The sequence below is a fragment of the Poromitra crassiceps genome, assembly GCF_964638095.1.
Source record: "Poromitra crassiceps genome assembly, chromosome: 20".
NCBI classification, from domain to species: domain Eukaryota; kingdom Metazoa; phylum Chordata; class Actinopteri; order Beryciformes; family Melamphaidae; genus Poromitra; species Poromitra crassiceps.
The window spans coordinates 5,052,192-5,074,006 of record NC_139637.1 but is presented as its reverse complement, the minus strand read 5'-3'; the positions used below and the strand labels follow the sequence as shown (position 1 = coordinate 5,074,006).

At 41.3% G+C, this 21,815-nt stretch overlaps 1 protein-coding gene across 1 annotated transcript in view; it reads right to left on the bottom strand.

The window, feature by feature from the left end:
• gdap1l1 (ganglioside induced differentiation associated protein 1-like 1) overlaps positions 1-21,815 on the bottom strand; it is a gene marked incomplete at its 3' end in the record, with an annotated part of 366,738 nt that overhangs the window by 4,711 nt on the left and 340,212 nt on the right. Inside the window, exon 3 of the mRNA XM_083657072.1 lies at positions 5,510-5,683. Coding sequence (XP_083513198.1) covers positions 5,510-5,683 — 174 coding nt within the window. The remainder of the gene's footprint in view (positions 1-5,509; positions 5,684-21,815) is intronic.

The following is a 21,815-nucleotide window of genomic DNA, read 5'->3' as shown; positions in this document are numbered from 1 at the left end:
ACTGTTACATATCATCACTCTATACTGTTACATATCATCACTCTACACTGTTACATATCATCACTCTACACTGTTACATATCATCACTCTACACTGTTACATATCATCACTCTATACTGTTACATATCATCACTCTATACTGTTACATATCATCACTCTATACTGTTACATATCATCACTCTATACTGTTACATATCATCACTCTATACTGTTACATATCATCACTCTATACTGTTACATATCATCACTCTATACTGTTACATATCATCACTCTATACTGTTACATATCATCACTCTATACTGTTACATATCATCACTCTATACTGTTACATATCATCATCTATACTGTTACATATCATCACTCTATACTGTTACATATCATCCATCTACACTGTTACATATCATCACTCTATACTGTTACATATCATCACTCTATACTGTTACATATCATCCATCTACACTGTTACATATCATCACTCTATAATGTTACATATCATCCATCTACACTGTTACATATCATCACTCTATACTGTTACATATCATCCATCTACACTGTTACATATCATCACTCTACACTGTTACATATCATCACTCTATACTGTTACATATCATCATCTACACTGTTACATATCATCACTCTATACTGTTACATATCATCCATCTATACTGTTACATATCATCACTCTACACTGTTACATATCATCACTCTATACTGTTACATATCATCCATCTATACTGTTACATATCATCACTCTACACTGTTACATATCATCACTCTATACTGTTACATATCATCATCTACACTGTTACATATCATCACTCTATACTGTTACATATCATCACTCTACACTGTTACATATCATCACTCTATACTGTTACATATCATCATCTATACTGTTACATATCATCACTCTATACTGTTACATATCATCATCTACACTGTTACATATCATCACTCTATACTGTTACATATCATCCATCTACACTGTTACATATCATCACTCTATACTGTTACATATCATCATCTACACTGTTACATATCATCACTCTATACTGTTACATATCATCCATCTACACTGTTACATATCATCACTCTATACTGTTACATATCATCATCTACACTGTTACATATCATCACTCTATACTGTTACATATCATCCATCTACACTGTTACATATCATCATCTATACTGTTACATATTATCATCTATACTGTTACATATCATCACTCTATACTGTTACATATCATCACTCTATACTGTTACATATCATCACTCTACACTGTTACATATCATCCATCTACACTGTTACATATCATCCATCTACACTGTTACATATCATCACTCTATACTGTTACATATCATCACTCTATACTGTTACATATCATCACTCTACACTGTTACATATCATCACTCTATACTGTTACATATCATCACTCTATACTGTTACATATCATCCATCTACACTGTTACATATCATCCATCTACACTGTTACATATCATCCATCTACACTGTTACATATCATCACTCTATACTGTTACATATCAGATCTTTCAGATATCTGCTCATCTTCTACGATCAAAGTCCTCTGGAGCTGCACTGGAAATATCTTAAAGTTGTTGCCTTTGGCCAGTTAGATACAGCAATAAGAAATGTGTTGGGATTAATACAATCTTCAAAAACCAGAAGTTTAAAATCTGATCAAAAGTCAGTCAGAGTTATGGGAAGAAAATCTGAAAAAAACATTTTGCATATAAACATTAGTGGATCTAATTACACAGACATATCACTGGTGCATGCCTCCAGTTAAATAAGCCATCAGGTTGATTGAACAGATATTACAGACTGACCACGGTGTTGAACAGATATTACAGACTGACCATGGTGTGCCACGGGGTGCCTGGATGACTGATTCTGCTGCAGCGTTTTGGCCAGTCGAGCCCTTTGCTTTGATTTACGGGGCGATGGAGGGAGAGAGCAGTTTGAATATCTGCTGTTGGGCCATGGAGCCGATTACCTGGCATCACTGTGAGCCGCTGCGTTAAGGGCTTTTGGTATTGAAGAGCATCGAATGACACAATATGTTAATCAGGTTCAGGTTGTCCACATAAAATAGGGATTTGTTTGGCATCGATGTGGAAACTGTGAGAAAGATTCATAGTTATGCAGGAGGAGCAAATCCCACTTGTAAACATCGCTGAGAAACACTATCGGGAGACATGTCAGGTTGTGGGCGTCTGGGTAGTGCAGAGGTAAAAGCACTCGCCTACCACCAGGGGGCGTCTGGGTAGTGCAGAGGTACAAGCACCCGCCTACCACCAGGGGGCGTCTGGGTAGTGCAGAGGTAAAAGCACTCGCCTACCACCAGGGGGCATCTGGGTAGTGCAGAGGTACAAGCACCCGTCTACCACCAGGGGGCGTCTGGGTAGTGCAGAGGTACAAGCACCCGTCTACCACCAGGGGGCGTCTGGGTAGTGCAGAGGTACAAGCACCAGTCTACCACCAGGGGGCGTCTGGGTAGTGCAGAGGTACAAGCACTCGCCTACCACCAGGGGGCGTCTGGGTAGTGCAGAGGTAAAAGCCCTCGCCTACCACCAGGGGGCGTCTGGGTAGTGCAGAGGTAAAAGCACTCGCCTACCACCAGGGGGCGTCTGGGTAGTGCAGAGGTAAAAGCACTCGCCTACCACCAGGGGGCGTCTGGGTAGTGCAGAGGTAAAAGCACTCGCCTACCACCAGGGCGCGTCTGGGTAGTGCAGAGGTAAAAGCACTCGCCTACCACCAGGGGGCGTCTGGGTAGTGCAGAGGTACAAGCACCCGCCTACCACCAGGGGGCGTCTGGGTAGTGCAGAGGTACAAGCACCCGCCTACCACCAGGGGGCGACTGGGTAGTGCAGAGGTAAAAGCACTCGCCTACCACGGCGGAGACCCGCGGGGACAATTCCCGCCAGCGGTACTTCCGGCTTGGTCAGACATTTGCTACAGACACAATTGACCGTGTCTGCGGGTGGGAAGCCAGTGGACAGCAGGGGGGAGAGTTGGGGAGAGAATGGGAGAAAAATCTGGAGAAAAAAAAATTAAGAACTTAATTTAAAAAAATACATAGGCTGGATAATGAAACAAAGTAAATTGTTAATTCATCACAAAATATCCCCACTATTCTTCTTCATGCAATTCGTGCGGAATGCTGACGAACAGTCATGCCCACACAGTACGGTGAACAGTCATGCCCACACCGTACGGTGAACAGTCATGCCCACACAGTACGATGAACAGTCATGTCCACACAGTACAGAACAGTCATGTCCACACAGTACAGAACAGTCATGTCCACACAGTACGGTGAACAGTAGGGGTGTCACAATATATCGTCCCACGAAATTTCGCGATAGTAAAACGTCACGATATGTATCGTTGAGATGAAATCTCATATCGTGATTTTTTTTTTTTTTTTTTTTTTTTTCAAAAGTAGACAAAGAAACGTCTTTGTTTGTTGAAGTTCAATGTGTGGAAAGTAGTTCAGTTGAACAAGTCTCTGAAGAGACACATACAGGAGAGAAACCATTCAATTGAGTTTCTGGCAAAACTGTTTACTTGCATAAAAAATAGACTAAGAAAAGTCTTGTTGTTTGAGTTTGAAGAAAAACTGAAGATGCATAATGAGAATTTATACTGCTGAGAAACCTTTTAGTTCAAAGTAAATCTAAGTGACGGTGTAACTCATTCTATTTCAAGATAAGCCTTATCTCCAATCTCATGTTTTTTCTAGTTGTTATTGTAATAACAATTTCCCACAACAGCATGTTTTGTATTTGTGCATTTCAAATAAAATACTACTTTTCCAGTCATATATTGTCATTATTCAAGTTTAAAAAAATATTGTTAAAATCGTATCGTATCGTATCGTTATCGTGAACCCAGTATCGTGATACGTATCGTATCGTGAACTGAGTGTATCGTGACACCCCTAGTGAACAGTCATGCCGACACAGTACGGTGAACAGTCATGCCCACACAGTACGATGAACAGTCATGTCCACACAGTACAGAACAGTCATGTCCACACAGTACAGAACAGTCATGTCCACACAGTACAGAACAGTCATGTCCACACAGTACAGAACAGTCATGTCCACACAGTACAGAACAGTCATGTCCACACAGTACAGAACAGTCATGTCCACACCGTACAGAACAGTCATGTCCACACAGTACAGAACAGTCATGTCCACACAGTACAGAACAGTCATGTCCACACAGTACAGAACAGTCATGTCCACACAGTACGATGAACAGTCATGTCCACACAGTACAGAACAGTCATGTCCACACAGTACAGAACAGTCATGTCCACACCGTACAGAACAGTCATGTCCACACAGTACAGAACAGTCATGTCCACACAGTACAGAACAGTCATGTCCACACAGTACGATGAACAGTCATGTCCACACAGTACAGAACAGTCATGTCCACACAGTACAGAACAGTCATGTCCACACCGTACAGAACAGTCATGTCCACACAGTACAGAACAGTCATGTCCACACAGTACAGAACAGTCATGCCCACACAGTACGGTGAACAGTCATGCCCACACAGTACAGAACAGTCATGCCCACACCGTACAGAACAGTCATGTCCACACAGTACAGAACAGTCATGTCCACACAGTACAGAACAGTCATGTCCACACAGTACAGAACAGTCATGCCCACACAGTACGGTGAACAGTCATGTCCACACAGTACAGAACAGTCATGTCCACACAGTACAGAACAGTCATGCCCACACAGTACAGAACAGTCATGCCCACACAGTACAGAACAGTCATGTCCACACAGTACAGAACAGTCATGCCCACACAGTACAGAACAGTCATGCCCACACAGTACGGTGAACAGTCATGCCCACACCGTACGGTGAACAGTCATGCCCACACAGTACAGAACAGTCATGCCCACACCGTACGGTGAACAGTCATGCCCACACAGTACAGAACAGTCATGCCCACACAGTACGGTGAACAGTCATGCCCACACCGTACGGTGAACAGTCATGCCCACACAGTACAGAACAGTCATGCCCACACAGTACAGAACAGTCATGCCCACACAGTACAGAACAGTCATGCCCACACAGTACGGTGAACAGTCATGCCCACACAGTACAGAACAGTCATGCCCACACAGTACAGAACAGTCATGCCCACACAGTACAGAACAGTCATGTCCACACAGTACAGAACAGTCATGCCCACACAGTACAGAACAGTCATGCCCACACAGTACGGTGAACAGTCATGCCCACACCGTACGGTGAACAGTCATGCCCACACAGTACAGAACAGTCATGCCCACACCGTACGGTGAACAGTCATGCCCACACAGTACAGAACAGTCATGCCCACACAGTACGGTGAACAGTCATGCCCACACCGTACGGTGAACAGTCATGCCCACACAGTACAGAACAGTCATGCCCACACAGTACGGTGAACTGGCTTCACTTACTACGTATTTCTGCGGTGGCGTAGTTTGGGATCATGGAGTCAGCGGTGAGCTCTGGATGGAGGATACAGCCGTGTGTGTACGCGTCCATGGGCAGGCCGTCCAGCAGCTGACGGTACTGCTGCACGCGCTCGTGGAGGGGCGAGCCTGCGTCGGGAATCAGCTGCGCCACCGTTTCTGAAGGCAAGACATCACCCACGTAAAACAAAACACACACAACAAACGTTTTTGATGTACCTCAGCACTCAAGACCCCAACAGACAGTCATACACAGGATTCAAGAAAAAGCTCCAACCAAACATGAAAAGACAAATTGGACGCTGGCATTCTTGTTAGTAGTATTGACATACTGTAGTAGTTTGAAATGTGATGCTTTTATAAATACAGTAGGTGGCGGTATAATGCAACACATGGATGCCAGCCGCCATGAAACCTAAAAGAGGAAGAATAAGCAAAAGGGGAAGAAGGAGTGGTGCGCTTGTTGACCCATTCTGCTTAGTCACTTCTATCTGTGCGGGCGGCTAAATGTAAGTCATATCCATTTCAATCATATATGTAATAAGAGTTAATTTACATTGTTATGCCGAGTCATTTGCATCTGTATATGACACCAATGTAAATCTAGTATTTGATGTATCCTTGTCTTCGTGTAGAAGCACACATAACAATAGGCCTACTTGTAACAGAAAGACAAGAGGACAGTAACATAGTGTAACCAACATAGTGTACGTTGTCTCGTTGTGTTCTTGTCAGACATGCTGTAGTGTAGTGGCTGCATGTCAGCATGTGAGAACATTTATCATCTAGAGAAGTCACACTTCAAAACACAGTCCGTGTTTCACAGGCTGTAGGCCTAGTCTATTTCAACACACAGGCTGTAGGCCTAGTCTATTTCAACACACAGGCTGTAGGCCTAGTCTATTTCAACACACAGGCTGTAGGCCTAGTCTATTTCAACACAGGAAATAAGTCAGATAGGGCTGGCTTCCTCTTCCTGACTGGCTCCTCTGTGGCTGCTCTGGGCCGAACATTAACATGAAGCATGAATGTGGACACAAATCAATTTATACTTCCTACTTATAATTTCAGAAGGAAATATTGATACTTTCTACTCCACTACACTGATTTCACAGCATTGTTATGATCATCATTGTGTTTCCTGTCTTACCAACAGTCTCTGTTTGATTATGTCACAGCTGATTGGCAGGAAGAGATCTGGTGGAGGAAGAGAGCAAGAGACAAAGATGACTTCTTCACAAGAGGTGAGAACATTAGAATCTGTTGGTCAATTTAATCTGTTAGCTCACCTATTTATAGGATGTTGTACTGTATGTCAGAATGATTGCTAAGTATTCTCTCTCCCTCGCTAACTTTGCTAACATTAGCCTGTTTGGCGTGGTTCTTCCTACATTTATGATGAGATATTTCACAATAAGGGCTGGGTATTGGTTCAAATTTCAAGAATCGATTCGGATTCACAAGATTCTGAATCGATTAATCCCGATTCGATTCCGATTCGATTAATTTCAATATCGATATGGTTAGTGATACCATAGACATGTTTTTTTTAGCTGTAACCTGAATTACATGACTGTCCAGTTATGTAACACAGGAGTTCCCAACATTTTTTGCGCCAAGGACCGGTAGATACATGGGGAAAAAAGTTGCGGACCGGTTGTCAATTTTAATGGTTTTAGTTACACATATATTTACCCACCAGGTGGTGAAAAAGGGTAAATAACAGCCTTTTCATCTGTCAATAAAGACACTTTCACAATTATGCACAGTGATTTGATTTCAGCCTATATAATTTCTAAAAGTAATAATGATCAAACATTTCCATTTATGTAGCCTACAGTATTTATGTTTTTGTTTCAACTACAAACATAAATAAATGTCAACTTGAAACTATGTTTCAACTACCACACACAGCCTATAATATTATAGCCTATGTTTATTAAAAAAAATAAAAAATAAAATAAACAATCTCTTTGGACATATGAATCGATATCAAAGGATTAAAATAAAAATCGATTTTTTTTTTAACCCAGCCCTATTTCACAATGCAAAGCTGCTGCTGTTGTCCAGGTCTGGATGAAATAAAATAACGTGTCATTTATTTTATGATGTGACATTTTATGATGACACCACCGTCCCGAAGAAAAGAATGTCAACCGCCCTAAAGTCAATGTAAACTGTCCACAGTTCTAAATGTTATCCTTTTACTTTGTTATTGTCATCTATAGTGGTTATTTGCATCAAAAACACAAATTGATTAAAAGTAGGAAATGATTACATCTTTATTTTTATGTGCTTTGATTAAAAAAATAAAAAGAAGTCTTGGCATTAGTAGTTTTAATTATTATAAGCTGCTTAGAACTATAGTGTAGGAAGTTACAGTAAACAGGGCATAATTCCCTCTAATATTTTTGTGTGAAGTCATAACGTTATAATTGACCTTCAACCAATACTTGACTTCACTGAGTAGATGAATGCATCATAATGTAACTCAATGCACCCTACCGAGGAGCTGACAGCAGCTCAGTTTCAAGTTGTAACTCACATTACTTGACATAGTACAGTAACTGATATAATATTACCAAAATCCTATTGGCGTTATATTACTGTGTTACTGCTAAAAGTAATATATTACCTGTAATGCGTTACTTTTGTAATGTGTCTCCCCCAACACTGGTTACACAGTACATACGACAAGATATGTTTATCTGTTAGCATATGCTTTCATATCATAAAATACTTTGTCAGAAATAGTAATGACTTATATCCTTTATATCTTCCTCCATGAAACAGAGAGACACCAACAGACCAAAACGCCACCGCTCTCTGCAGTGTGGGACATCTTTCAGTCAGTCAGGTGACCTAAAAACACATCAACACATTCACACTGGAGAGAAGCCCTACTCCTGTGACCAATGTGGGAGGAGCTTCAGTCAGTCAAGTCACCTAAAAACACATCAACGCATTCACACTGGAGAGAAGCCATTCTCCTGTGACCAATGTGGAAGGAGCTTCAGTCAGTCAGGTGACCTAAAAATACATCAACGCATTCACACTGGAGAGAAGCCATTCTCCTGTGACCAATGTGGGAGGAGCTTCAGTCACTCAAGTGCCCTAAAAACACATCAACGCATTCACACTGGAGAGAAGTCGTACTCCTGTGACCAATGTGGGAGGAGCTTCAGTCACTCAAGTGCCCTAAAAACACATCAACGCATTCACACTGGAGAGAAGTCGTACTCCTGTGACCAATGTGGGAGGAGCTTCAGTCACTCAAGTGCCCTAAAAAGACATCAACGCATTCACACTGGAGAGAAGTCGTACTCCTGTGACCAATGTGGGAGGAGCTTCAGTCGCTCAAGTCACCTAAAAAGACATCAACGCATTCACACTGGAGAGAAGCCATTCTCCTGTGACCAATGTGGGAGCAGCTTCAGTCGCTTAAGTCCCCTAAAAACACATCAACGCATTCACACTGGAGAGAAGCCGTACTTCTGTGACCAATGTGGAAGCAGCTTCAGTCAGTCAGATTACCTAAAAACACATCAACGCATTCACACCGGAGAGAAGCCATTCTCCTGTGACCAATGTGGGAAGAGCTTCAGTCAGTCAGGTGACCTAAAAATACATCAACGCATTCACACCGGAGAGAAGCCATTCTCCTGTGACCAATGTGGGAGGAGCTTCAGTAAGTCAAGTGCCCTAAAAACACATCAACGCATTCACACTGGAGAGAAGCCGTACTGGTGTGAACAATGTGGGAGGAGCTTCAGTCAGTCAAGTGCCCTAAAAACACATCAACACATTCACACTGGAGAGAAGCCATACTGGTGTGAACTATGTCCGAGAAGGTTCAGTCGCTCAAGTCACCTAACAAGACATCAGCGCATTCACATTGGAGAGAAGCCATTCTCCTGTGACCAATGTGAGGGCAGCTTCAGTCTCTCAAGTGACCTAGCAGCACATCAACAACACATTCACAGAAAGTGTTCAGGCTAGCCTCATGCATTCACACTGGAGAGAAGCCATAATGCTGTGACGGGGTGTAAGACAAACTCCACTTAAAGGGACAGCTCACCCTAAAATCTAAAATACATATTTTTCCTCTCACCTGTAGTGCTTTTGATCCACCTAGATTGTTTTGTGTTAGTTGCCTGAGTTTTGGAGATATCAACCATAAAGATTTCTGCCTTCTCTCAAATACAATGGAACTGGATGGCACTCAGCTTGTGGTGGTCGAAGTGACATAAACATACATTTGAAAAAACTTATCAGCAATGTCTCTTTCCAGAAATCATGACCCGGTTATTCAAGATAATGCACAAACCTTGTTGTGAGCAGTTTCATGTAGGAACTATTTTCTTTAGACCAAACTACACCCACTAGCTGCTAGCTAGTTCCTACATATAGACTGCTCACAACAAGGTCTGTGTTATCTTGGGTAACCGGGTCATGTACTGTTCATGATTGATGTTATTAATTGCTCTGGACAAACAGATAAGAAGAGAGAGAAGATCAAAATAATAGTGAAATCAGCAGAGATACCTGGAATCAAGGGTCTTGTATGTGATGAAATTGAGAAGACACTGAATGGAGGAAGGCATGGGTCACAATCATTGTCATTACAACCACTCTCATCATGTGGTGGGTAGCATCATGTTCTTAGCTAGACTGCAGTGGAATGCAAGAAGAGTTATTGCTAATGGGTACGAATTAAAAAAATGTGTTGCAGATTTACAAGATAAACCTAATGTAATATACAGGAGACGTGGCTGAGATCACAGTGGGATTTTGTAATACAGGGTTATGTAGCTATTCAGAATGATAGGAAGACTGGGAATGGTGGTGAGGTGGCTACATTTGTGAGGAAGGGGACTAGATTTAAAGTAATTAACGTAGGGAAAGAATATGAGTCAATAGTGGTTAAGATATGGACAGAGAAAGATGAGGTTGTTATAGTGAATTATTATAATCATGTAAAAGATTGTGCCACGATACATTAGATCAGATTCAGGATCAAATGATCTGGTGTGGGGATTTTAATTCACACACTGCAATGTGGGGAGGTGAGACAACAGATGCAAATGGTTCAATTTAGGGATGGGGCTGATCCGATCCAATATCGGTATTGGGTGCCGATATTGGCACTAATTCACGGATCGGATCGGAATCTGATTTCTTTCTTTTTTTTCTTCTTTTTTGCAATTCCAGTGCGGGCGGCACCGTAATTTTCCCATGTATAATAGTATCCTTCTTTGCCTTGTATATTTTCTTAATTTTGTCTGCTTTTTGCAAGCTATATTTTTAAAAAAAATCTTTAATTGGCCAACTCTTTGCCTATACTGTATATTCAAGAAAAATATTGGTATCGGCATAATATCGGTATCGGCAGATATCCAAATTCAGGTATCGGAATCGGCTCGGAAGTGAAAAAAGTGAATCGGTGCATCCCTAGTTCAATTCTAGAGGAATACATAGAGGATAAGAGATTAGTATGTCTGAATGATGCGGGAGGTACGAGATATAGCAGTGCTCAAAATAAGGAGAGTGCAATAGATCTAAATAGATCTGTTAAAGAAATCCACAGTGGGGAGTGATCATTATCCTATAAGAATTAAGGTTGGAGTAGAAGTGAATCAAGAAGAGGACATTATAATACAGAGATGGACATTTGATAAAGCTGATTGGGAGAATTTTCAGGAAATAAGTTGGGTTAAGGTTGAACCTTTAATTAGAGAGGAAATATTAGATGTGGATGAGTTTAATAAGAAGCTGGTGGCAGCCATTATAGAGTCAGCAAAGGAAACGATACCGATGAGTAAAGGGTGTAAAGATAGGAAAAGTGTACCGTGGTGGGATGAATACGGAATGTATACTTACTCTACGTATTTTCTGTATTTTTGCTTACTTAGACATTCTACTTATTTTTTTCTATCGCATTTACTACTGTTATTCTATGCTATGTTGTGTTCTTCTGCTTATTCTGCTTATTTGCTCAATATTGCATTTACTACTGTTTATTTTATGCTGTGTGTTCTGTAAGCGAGCTACTGTAATTTCCCCCCGGGGATCATTAAAGTCTTTCTGATTCTGATTCTGATTCTGATGAAGACTGTAGGCAAGCAGTTAAACATAGGGGGGAATCTGAAATATAGACAGGAAACTGCAGGCTGCAATTGAGATGGTGGAACAGTGGGCAAATAAGTGGGGGTTTAAATTATCAGTAGCAAAGACACAAGTAATATGTTTTTCTAAACGACGAAAACAATATCCTTGAAACTATATGGGCACTTTAGAACAGGTTAGGGTGATTAGATTCCTTGGAGTGTTATTTGATGAGAAGTTGACCTGGAAGCAGCACACTGACAAAGTAAAAGATAAATGTAAAAAGGTCAACAATCTATTAAGATGTTTGTCAGGACGAGACTGGGGAGCAACCAGAGCATCATTGTTTAATGTGTATCAGGCACTGATGAGCGTCTTTAGATTAAGGATGTATAGCGTATATGTCAGCAGCAATAAGCCACCTTAAAAAGCTGGACGTGCAGCAAACACAAGGACTTAGAGTATGTAGTGGAGGACTTAAGACATCCCCAGTAGCTGCAATTCAGGTGGAAATGGGGGAACAGCCATTGTGGATTCGAAGAATTAAACTTATGTTAGCTTTTTGGATTAATTTGCAAGGTCATAACAGTTCTCATCCAACTAAGTTTATCCTACAGGATTGTTGGGAGCGTAACAAAAAAGATTTCATGAGTTTTGGATGGATAGGGAATATAATAGTGAAACGGTATGATCTAAAATAATATACGGTATAGTCCAACAGTTCCATCTTCAATTGTCCCACCCTGGGTATTTGTAAATCCATTAGTAGATTTAAGTATACAGCAACAATTGAGAGAGAAATCTAAGCATGCACACCCTGGGAATATAGCACAAAGTTACATTGATCATCACTTTATAGACAAGTTGATGTTATTTACAGATGGTTCAAAAGACCCTGAAACTGGACGGACAGGAGAGGCAGTCTTTATCCCACAGTATAAGGTAGAGAGTAAGAAAAGGACTACAGATCATGTGTCAGTATACACAGTGGAGCTCATAGCTATTTTAACAGCTTTGCAATGGTTGGTAGACGATAGGAAAAACAATGCAGTAATTGCCTCTGACAGCTGGGCAGCGCTTGTGAGTATTAGTTATTTCAAGTCATGTAGACAAGATATTGTTTTTATGATTCATCGTCTTATATATGAACTGTATAAAAGGGATATGACTGTTGGGTTTGTTTGGGTTCCTGCCCATGAAGGGGTAGAGGGAAATGAGGATGTGGACATATTAGCAAAGCAATCACTTAAGTTAATAGATATGGATGTTCCAATAAGTAAAGCGGAGGTGTAAGTCAATTATTAAAATATATATGCAGAAAGTATGGCAAGAGCACTGGGATGTAAATGAAACAGGTAGGCATCTGTATCATATTCAGAAGAAGGTTGGAGTAGGAAGTAGGCTGGGCAGGAAGAGACAGTCATGACTCGTCTCAGAATAGGACACACTGGATTGCATAGTACACTTAATAAAATAGGAAAACACCCAACTGGCAAGTGTGCAAGTTGTAACCATCAGGAAACTGTTCAACATTGCTGCTGGAATGTGAGAGTTATGAAGAGGAGAGGAAGGTACTGAAATCAGCTTTACAGAAAGCTAAGCTAAACTTCACTGTAGGGACAGTACTAGGAAAAGCAGTAAGATGACTATACAATCAGTTAATAAAGTATTTGAAAGAAACTGGGTTAGTCGATAGGATTTAGATACCCTTTTTCTTTTAATATTTTCTGTCGATATCTAACGTTCCACACTCCAGTCCGGTAGGTGGCGGTAATGCACGTTTAAGCTGGTTGCCAACCGCCAATCAAATCCATAGAAGTAGAAGAAGAAGGAGGAAGTGATCGGGACGGGAGAGCGAGAAAAAGAAGAAAACGAGATGCTGGTGAATTGCTAGTAGCAGATATTTAAGAAACTTTTAGAACACGTTTTTCCTCCTACAGTCTTATAGTTTACCAGTTTAGTGACCTACTAACCGGGAGTGTAAACTGTAAGTGAGACTGGCGGATATATAGTAGACTTCGGCTAGAAGTTACTGAGAGTTATTCTCCAGTCAATGCACTGTTAGCAAGCTAGTTGGCTAAGCTAGCTAAAGACGTCTATCAGCGTGGAGCGCTCTGTTAACCCAGCAGACATACGCCGCTGCTACGCCTGCCTACAGAGGATCATCACGGACAGTTGGACACACCAGATAGCGGTTTGAGCCACCTGTGGATGCTCAAACTTCCTCTGGCAACGTTGGATTTCGTGCTGACCAAGCAGCTTCGCCGAGAAGAGCCTGGTGACGCGAGGTTACCAAGCAGCTACCAGAAACAACGCCTCTAACCTCTTCTGATCTCTAATGCCTTCTTCACAAGAGGTGAGAACATTAGAATCTGTTGGTCAATTTAATCTGTTAGCTCGTCTATTTATAGGATGTTGTGCTGTATGTCACAATGATTACTAAGTATTCTCCCTCCCTCGCTAACTTTGCTAACATTAGCCTGTTAGCTTGGTTCTTCCTACATTTATGATGAGATATTTCACAATGCGAAGCTGCTGCTGTTGTCCAGGTCTGGATCAAATAAAATAACATGCCATTTATTTTATGATGTGACATTTTCTGACATGTTACAGACAGTGTTGGGCAAGTTACATTCATACCTGAGTAGTACAGTACAGGTCATACACAGGCTGTAGGCCTAGTCTATTTCAACACACAGGCTGTAGGCCTAGTCTATTTCAACACACAGGCTGTAGGCCTAGTCTATTTCAACAACACACAGGCTGTAGGCCTAGTCTATTTCAACACACAGGCTGTAGGCCTAGTCTATTTCAACAACACACAGGCTGTAGGCCTAGTCTATTTCAACACACAGGCTGTAGGCCTAGTCTATTTCAACACACAGGCTGTAGGCCTAGTCTATTTCAACACAGTAGGCCTAGTCTATTTCAACACAGGAAACAAGGCTGGCTTCCTCTCCCTGACTCGTTCATCCATCAATGTGGACACAAATCAATTTATACTTCCTACTTATAATTTCAGAAGGAAATATTGTACTTTCTACTCCACTACACTGATTTCACAGCTTTGTTATGATCATCATTGTGTTTCCTGTCTTACCAACCTGTTTACCAAACTGTTACCTGTTTGATTATGTCACAGCTGATTGGCAGGAAGAGATCTGGTGGAGGAAGAGAGCAAGAGACAAAGATGACTTCTTCACAAGAGGTGAGAACATTGGAATTAGGGATGGGCATTTTAAGCAATTTAAATACTCGAGTACTCTCCTTCTATTATGAACGAGTGCTCGAGCACTCGCGTGCGGGGGGGGGGGGGTCTGTGTGATTACCAGTGTTGGGACTAACGCGTTATTAAGTAACGCGTTACAGTAACTAAGTTACTTTTTGCGGTAACGAGTACTGTAACAAATTACTTCATCAGTAACGTAACGTACTTACAATTATTGCGGTTTAAACAGGCTCGTTACTCGTTACTCCACGATTCTGTGCGGGACCTACAGCAGCGAGGGTAGAGAGGAAAATGCGAGTCTGATGGCGGTCTGATGAGGAAGTATAGGCTAATCGTGCGGCACTTCTATACTTTCTAATGTTACTGGACCAAATTCTGATAGTGAAACGGGTCATTTTGCGCGAGCTGTGTTGTGTACGGTAGCGGTGTGTGTTCACTTCACACCGCTCAGCGAGTCAGCAGCATGGAGCCCTTTCCTCCTCGCTTCTCTCAGGCTGTCTGTCACCAGTGCCCTGCTGCACCAGGCAAGCACAGCACTCGTCTCTCACTTACAGATTCCCCTCGCGTTTGAGGGTGTTCACGGTGTGTTTCGCGTTGTTTGGTCATGAAATGGGGAAAAAATGCCTGCAAGTCTGCTGCCTTTTGGAGATGAACTGCTATTAAAGGCAGCCGCGACGAGCGGCTGCTTTGGGGCTCTGCTCTGTCCCTATCTGCAGGCAGTGCTGGGCTCTGCTGCTCACTGTCACTCCGCTTTTACAAACGGTAACCACAGTGTTTATGTTGTTCAGCCAGGATATTATAGACTACTGATACAGTTGTTAATTATACAGTGCCAAAAGTGTACTGGCTACTTTTTGAAGGCAATAATAAATATGCCTCAATGTTGTCTTGTCCCACACTGTGCTACAGCAACCCCAAAATAATGTGTGTGCATTAATAAGAGAATTGAGAGTTTAAAAAAAAAGTAACTCAAAAGTTACTTTCCTAGTAACTAAGTTACCTGGGAAGTAACGAGTAACTGAGTTACTTTTCAGAGCAGTAACTAGTAACTGTAACTACGTTACTAATTAAAAGTAACTTGCCCAACACTGGTGATTACTATGCTAATGACTGAGCAGGGGTTATCTGCTGGCTGTTCACTCATTGCGTTTGCATTTTTGCATGGAAAAAGCACTACCTGGAGCATTTTTTGTCAGGAGAGGAACTGACTGATATTGGGTGACGCTAAGCTAACATCTAAAGCCTACCTCAGATAGTAGCCTATCTCCGATGGTTGGATGGATGGCATTAGCGCTTTGGAGCAGACACGTTGTGAAACAAGCGAAGGCATTTCCATGTCCATTGTCCAGCAATGTCAGGTTATTGTCCAGTATCATCCATTTTACTTTATGATCACTGTTACATTAACGTAAATCCACGGATTACAAGGTCCGGTGTTCTGCCAAAAAGTGAAAACTGACCAGTGTGATTAACGTTACAGCTGCAGCTGAATAGTGATCACCATGAAGCGATTGTCTCCCAAAAAGTGATTCTTTCTCCACATTTCTTGTGACTAACGTTATGGGAAACGACAGTGTAGTCAGTAAACTAGTGCAATGTTTTGAATGAGTTTTATCGGGCGTGCGCTATGAAGAAGCGTGCGTATCATTCGGGAGAATATTTCCAGCCACCATTTTCGGGATGAGCTGGAAAACGTCCGGTTAAAACTTTCAGAATAATGTTACTTAGACAAAAGTAAATAGCTTATTGATGCACGTTGGAGGAGAAAAAGTATTTCAACGAATGAAGCAGCAAACCTTGTATCAAAATACTCGTGATGTTATATGGCGTGAAACTGTGGCTGTAACGCATTACTCAAAATAAATAAGGTTACGTTACAATAAGCGTTTTATTTTGAAAGCAACAAAGCGGATGACGTACTTGTACATTCTGGCTGACTTGACGCCCGTGCAGTTCATGCTGCCAGATCCACATGACGATGCGTGCGTAGATCTTAGACCATTTTTAAAGGGGTGGGTAGTGGGGCGAGTACCCGAACAGCAGAAACGTTACTCGAATACTGACGTTATGAACGAGTACTCGAGTACTCGCACCCATCCCTAATTGGAATCTGTTGGTAAATTTAATCTGTTAGCTCGCTGTTAGCTCGATGTTGTACTGTATGTCACAATGATTACTAAGTATTCTCTCTCCCTCGCTAACTTTGCTAACATTAGCCTGTTAGCTTGGTTCTTCCTACGATGAGATATTTCACAATGCAAAGCTGCTGCTGTTGTCCAGGTCTGGATGAAATAAAATAACGTGTCATTTATTTTATGATGTGCAATTTTCTGATATGTTACACACAGTGTTAGGCAAGTTACATTCAAAATGTACCTACTAGTTATTTTCTTTTGAAAGTAATAAGTTACTTTACAATATTATTGTCTGTGTAGAGTAACTTGTTACTTATCACACTACTTTTGCGTTGCTTTCACCAAAATAGCCGCAGAACGACACCACCGTCCCGAAAAAGATTTTCAACCGCCCTAAAGTCAGTGTAAACCATCCACAGTTCTAAATGTTATCCTTTTACTTTGTTATTGTCATCTATAGTGGTTATTTGCATAAAAAACACAATTTGATTAGGAAATGATTATATATTTAAGGACATATTTAAATAAATATTATTTATTTAAATATGTGCTTTGATCAAAATAAAAAATTAAGTCTTGGGCCAAGACTCACTTAATTTGGCATTAGTAGTTTTAATTATTATAAGCTGCTTAGAACTATAGTGTAGGAAGTTACAGTAAACGGGGCATAATTCCCTCTAATATTTTTGTGTGAAGTCATAACGTTATAATTGACCTTCAACCAATACTTCACTTTACTGAGTAGATGAATGCATCATAATGTAACTCAATGCACCCTAACGAGGAGCTGACAGCAGCTCAGTTTCAAGTTGTTACTCACATTACTTGACATAGTACAGTAACTGGTATAATTTCCTAATGGCTAAAAGTAATATATTACCTGTAATGTGTTACTTTTGTAATGTGTCTACCCCAACACTGGTTACACAGTACATACAGCAAGATATGTTTATCTGTTAGCATATGCTTTCATATCATAAAATACTTGGTCAGATATAGTAATGACTTATATCCTTTATATCTTCCTCCATGAAACAGAGAGACACCAACAGACCAAAACGCCACCGCTCTCTGCAGTGTGGGACATCTTTCAGTCAGTCAGGTGACCTAAAAACACATCAACGCATTCACACTGGAGAGAAGCCGTACTCCTGTGACCAATGTGGGAGGAGCTTCAGTCAGTCAAGTAACCTAAAAACACATCAACGCATTCACACTGGAGAGAAGCCATTCTCCTGTGACCAATGTGGGAGGAGCTTCAGTCAGTCAAGTGCCCTAAAAAGACATCAAAGCATTCACACTGGAGAGAAGCCATTCTCCTGTGACCAATGTGGAAGCAGCTTCAGTCTCTCAAGTAACCTAAAAACACATCAACGCATTCACACTGGAGAGAAGCCATTCTCCTGTGACCAATGTGGAAGCAGCTTCAGTCACTCAAGTCACCTAAAAACACATCAACGCATTCACACTGGAGAGAAGTCGTACTCCTGTGACCAATGTGGGAGGAGCTTCAGTCGCTCAAGTGACCTAAAAACACATCAACGCATTCACACTGGAGAGAAGCCATTCTCCTGTGACCAATGTGGAAGCAGCTTCAGTCACTCAAATGTCCTAAAAACACATCAACGCATTCACACTGGAGAGAAGCCATTCTCCTGTGACCAATGTGGGAGGAGCTTCAGTCAGTCAAGTGCCCTAAAAAGACATCAACACATTCACACTGGAGTGAAGCCATACTGGTGTGAACTATGTCCGAGAAGGTTCAGTGAGTCAAGTCAACTAACAAGACATCAGCGCATTCACACTGGAGAGAAGCCATTCTCCTGTGACCAATGTGTGGGCAGCTTCAGTCTCTCAAGTGACCTAGCAGCACATCAACAACACATTCACAGAAAGTGTTCAGGCTAGCCTCATGCATTCACACTGGAGAGAAGCCATAATGCTGTGACGGGGTGTAAGACAAACTCCACTTAACACATTCACTGCCAATGACGTGTTTTTACGTCAAACTAAATCCAACGGTTGACTGCCAATGATGTGTTTTTACGTCAAAAAAATTGTTTGTTTTTTTTTGACGGTGGGACGTTGATCTAACCCTTTTACGTCTCCTATACCAATATTGGAGGTATTGAATGTGTATAATCTATTTTACCGACCCACTGAGTGGCAACATGTCTCTCCACAGTAGAAAGAGGCGAGCCAAAACTGGAGGGAAAAGCGCGAGGAAGCCGTTCTCATACAGTAAAATGGATGGCGAAAACGCTTTCACTTTCGCGCTGACGCACAGCGGTGGCAACGGTGGGGGGTTCCAAGAATAGACTGGATGCACACTTTGAAACACGCACCATAAATAAGCCCAGAATCGCAAGAGCTTCATCAGAGCTCTCAACCGGACCGCCAAGAAACCAGCGAAACCCATCCAGCGAGCCCCATCCAGACTGCCAGGCAGCAGCCAGGCTGCCAGGCAGCAGCAACTCGTTTGTCACAGACCCGCTGCAGAGCCAAGGAGGGCGGAGGAGAACGCCCACGGAGGGAGGAGTTGGAAGCAGAGGGGGGTTTCCTGCTGTTATGGAGGAAATTACTGTTCAAAACTATTGTTTAGATGTCTGACGTCTTACTGATGCCAAAAATGAATGGTTAAAGTGACTGTTCTATCGAATTTCACAAAAAGCCGTTTATCTCAGAATAAATTTCCAGACGCTGAAACCATGCTGTATTCAACTGCTAATGCTTACATAACTACTTAACTCTTTTAGACAGAGAAAGCACACATTCTATTACGTAGTTCTTTTGAGATATTGTGTGTTCACAAAATCTTAGCAGAAAAGAATCCTCGGGTCTTGTAAGATGAGCCAGAATCCTCAAAAAAAACCTCTGGCAGAACCTACCTACAGTAAAAAAAAACGGCTGGCAGTGAATGTGTTAAAGGGACAGCTCACCCTAAAATCTAAAATACATATTTTTCCTCTCACCTGTGGTGCTATTTATCCACCTAGATTGTTTTGTGTTAGTTGCCTGAGTTTTGGAGATATCGGCCCTAAAGATTTCTGCCTTCTCTCAAATACAATGGAACTGGATGGCACTCAGCTTGTGGTGGTCGAAGTGACATAAACATACATTTGAAAAAACTCAACAGCAATATGTCTCTTTCCAGAAATCATGGCCCGGTTATTCAAGATAATCCACAAACCTTGTTGTGAGCAGTTTCATGTAGGAACTATTTTCTTTAGACCGAACTACACCCGCTAGCTGCTAGCTAGTTCCTACATGAGACTGCTCACAACAAGGTCTGTGTTATCTTGGGTAACCGGGTCATGTACTGTTCATGATTGATGTTATTAATTGCTCTGCACAAACAGATAAGAAGAGAGAGAAGATCAAAATAATAGTGAAATCAGCAGAGATACCTGGGAATCAAGGGTCTTGTATGTGATGAAATTGAGAAGACACTGAATGGAGGAAGGCATAGGTCACAATCATTGTCATTACAACCTCTCTCATCATGTGGTGGGTAGCATCATGTTCTTAGCTAGACTGCAGTGGAATGCAAGAAGCGTTATTGCTAATGGGTACGAATTAAAAAAATGTGTTGCAGATTTACAAGATAAACCTAATGTAATATACAGGAGACGTGGCTGAGATCACAGTGGGATTTTGTAATACAGGATTATGTAGCTATTCAGAATGATAGGAAGACTGGGAATGGTGGTGGGGTGGCTACATTTGTGAGGAAGGGGACTAGATTTAAAGTAATTAACGTAGGGAAAGAATATGAGTCAATAGTGGTTAAGATATGGACAGAGAAAGATGAGGTTGTTATAGTGAATTATTATAATCCATGTAAAAGATTGTGCCATGATACATTAGATTAGATTCAGGATCAAATGATCTGGTGTGGGGATTTTAATTCACACACTGTAATGTGGGGAGGTGAGACAACAGATGCACATGGTTCAATTTAGGGATGGGGCCGATTTAATCCAATATCGGTATCGGGTGCCGATATTGGCACTAATTCACGGATCGGATCGGAATCTGATTTCTTTAATTTTTTTTCTTCTTTTTTGCAATTCCAGTGCGGGCGGCACCGTAATTTTCCCATGTATAATAGTATCCTTATTTGCCTTGTATATTTTCTTAATTTTGTCTGCTTTTTGCAAGCTATATTTAAAAAAAAAATCTTTAATTGGCCAAATCTTTGCCTATACTGTATATTCAAGAAAAATATTGGTATCGGCATAATATCGGTATCGGCAGATATCCAAATTCAGGTATCGGAATCGGATCGGAAGTGAAAAAAGTGGATCGGTGCATCCCTAGTTCAATTCTAGAGGAATACATAGAGGATAAGAGATTAGTATGTCTGAATGATGCAGGAGGTACTAGATATAGCAGTGCTCAAAATAAGGAGAGTGCAATAGATCTAAATAGATCTGTTAAAGAAATCCACAGTGGGGAGTGATCATTATCCTATAAGAATTAAGGTTGGAGTAGAAGTGAATCAAGAAGAGGACATTATAATACAGAGATGGACATTTGATAAAGCTGATTGGAAGAATTTTCAGGAAATAAGTTGGGTTAAGGTTGAACCTTTTAATTAGAGAGGAAATATTAGATGTGGATGAGTTTAATAAGAAGCTGGTGGCAGCCATTATAGAGTCAGCAAAGGAAACGATACCGATGAGCAAAGGGTGTAAAGATAGGAAAAGTGTACCGTGGTGGGATGAATACGGAATGTATACTTACTCTACGTATTTTCTGTATTTTTGCTTACTTAGACATTCTACTTATTTTTTTCTATCGCATTTACTACTGTTATTCT